Source organism: Apis dorsata, unplaced genomic scaffold (assembly GCF_000469605.1).
Source record: "Apis dorsata unplaced genomic scaffold, Apis dorsata 1.3 scaffold_598, whole genome shotgun sequence".
NCBI classification, from domain to species: Eukaryota; Metazoa; Arthropoda; class Insecta; order Hymenoptera; family Apidae; genus Apis; species Apis dorsata.
Genome location: NW_006263802.1, coordinates 33,111 through 36,097, shown reverse-complemented (window position 1 = coordinate 36,097; position 2,987 = coordinate 33,111). Strand labels below are relative to the sequence as shown.

General features: G+C 16.6%; 1 protein-coding gene across 1 annotated transcript in view; it reads right to left on the bottom strand.

Annotated features, from left to right (window-relative positions):
* Positions 1–2,987, bottom strand: part of LOC102680141 — a 21,889-nt gene that overhangs the window by 17,371 nt on the left and 1,531 nt on the right. The window contains 1 exon segment of the mRNA XM_031513149.1: positions 1,049–1,435. Coding sequence (XP_031369009.1) covers positions 1,049–1,290 — 242 coding nt within the window. The 5' untranslated portion in view covers positions 1,291–1,435.

Sequence of the window (2,987 nt, the reverse complement as noted above, 5' to 3'; positions counted from 1 at the left end):
TTATGTTATAATTATGTTACAAATATATGTTACATAAATTTTCTATTTAAGTCATAATATTATGTCATAGTTAAAGATATTTGATTTATTAGTGTATATTATATTTCACATTTAAAAGTAGTTCATTTTTTATAAACTATTTATTCTATTATATTATAATAATATATTTAATTATATTATACAATAATAAATGAATAATTTTATAATTATAGTAAGTTATTCATATATTTGATTCTTATTTAATGAATGAATAATTACATTTATATTTATGACTTATTTTATAAAATGAATAATGAAACTTACACAATATGCATGGATTTCAAGTATTTTACAAATTTACTATAATGATTTAAATCACCCAAATATAATGTTTCATTGTTAAATAAAAATTTAATAATTAAAAATTTATTAATTATAAAAGACTTCTTTGAGGCACACATGTACAATATATTAAAATAATATATTTCAAATTTCTATAGAAAATTTTCACTATAGAAAATAAATAACGCATTATTATCCTTAAAAATATTATTAATAAAAACAGGTTTTAAACTCTTTATATATTTTATTTCTATATATATAATTAGAAGACTACCTTAAGAAGTTTTTATTAATCTGTTATATTTCTATAATACATATTAAAGCAAATATAATCATTTATTATAATCATAATTTTAAACATTGACAAAATTTTAATTGTATTCTGTATATATAAAACACATTATATACATGAAATTATATAGATCTGTCTATAAAATTAAAGTATTTAAATACTATATAATCACATATAACACATTATAAAATATATTTCTACAATGCAAAAACAGTAAAAAAATATTTTTTATACTCTAATAACATGCTAAATAATTGGTATTTAGTTTTCATGATTAGCATCATATACCAATATCCCTTTATTTTCCTCGAATATCTAGTATTTTTTATATTTCTGTATGTATATCAATATACATATCAATAAGATAAAAAAGCAAAAAGATACCACACTGCTACTTCAATATTTGAATAATTAAAATACATGCGCACAAATTACCCTTGATCCAATTGTGTTGTAGAAATTTGACTCCCTAAATTAATTTGCTGTGAAAATATTGCTTGCCCAGTGTTTTGTGGTGCAGTAGTATAAGTCAAAAATTGTTGAGAACCATTACCACCATTATTTATGTCTTCAACAACTAATTGTACACTTTGTCCCTCTACAGAGCAAATTCTCTGTACTTCTTCAAGTGTTAATGTACCACTGGCATTGGTCACAAAATTATAATATTGTGCCATAGTATTCAAGACTTAAATGCTTGCAAATATTATCTTTCGTCAATTTATTTAGATAAAATCGATCAATGTCAGTACTACACTGAATTACACCAGTCCATCAATATCATATCTGTAGAACGATGAATTAGTATCTGCACAATAAAACCTATTAAAAGTAATTTAAAGTTACTTGTGTTTTTTCTAATATATGCTTATATAAATTATTATTATTTAGAAAAAGAGAAGACAAAAGTATATGCAAAAATTTTTTTAAGTTAAAATATATTGAGCTTCTCTCTCTCTCTTTCTCTCTTTATTAAAATAGTTCAAATTAATACTACTTAATATTTTTTCATAACCATATTAAAATGTGTATCATATTTAATTTTAATTAAATATTTTTTTTAAATCTAAAATAAAAGAATAAAAATATATAAAAATATTAAATATTTCAATAATAAAAGATTATATATATTAAATGATTTATATTAATTAAAGATAAAAAAATCACAAAACATGATTTTTTCCTAAATTAAATAGTAATAATTTTTTTATATTAAATTGTTTTATATTTACTATATACAATTTTTATTTTTTAATTATATTTCATGTATATTATGATAAATGTTTCAAGTGAATATATTTTAAAACATATATCTTATTAAATTACAAAATATAACATTAATAAATAGCAAAAGCATAAAAATATTTCATTTTATTTATAAATGGACATAAAGTAAAAAGTTAAACTTCTTAAGTAGTCTCCTACAAATAATTTTTTTAAAAATTGCATAAAACCACCCCATATCATGTTATAATTAAAAATTAAATCTAAATATGAATTTCTGTTGCACTTTATGCAAAATGAAAATATTTAAAAATTATTGTACAATATGTGCTTCAAAGATTTATAATTTAGACAAAAATTTATTAATAAATAATTTTATGAAAACTACAGAATAATTAATAATAATAATGATAATAATAATATTTTTGAATTTTAAACAAAAGCATTTCTTTAATTTATACCTAACATGCAAAATTTTAAATAAGAAAATTTTTATAATTTTAAAATTATTAAAATAACATATTAAAAGATTCATTAAAATAATAAATTACATATTTAACTATATTAATATTATTTTCAAATTTAATATTATATTTTTCTTTATTTTATTTCATATTGTGAGATACGTTCCATTATTAAATATGTAATACGTATTCACATATAAATAGTATAAATAGCAATAGCTAATTGAAAATATAATAAATTATTAAAAATTTTCAAATATTCAAGATATTTATAATCAATTCATATAATATAAAAAGAATATATTATTAGAACATATATCATTAAAATGCAATAAATTCATTATATATTTAATAAATATAATAAATTTAATATTGAATAACTATTGAATAATTGAATTTTTTTAATATTTTAACTTATAATATTAATATTTCATTTATATTATTTTCTTTTTAATTTCTCTCAATAAAAATATTTATATACAAATATCTATTATTTTTAAAAATATAATATTTTACATTTAATAATATAAATAACTGAAAATTAATAATAAAAATAAGATTTCTTTAAAATTACAATTTTATCTTAGCATTAAAAGTTATTTTTATTTAATATATTTTAATAATCTATAGAATATATAATTATATATATTCTTAATAATAAACATCATAATTATAAAAATTATAAA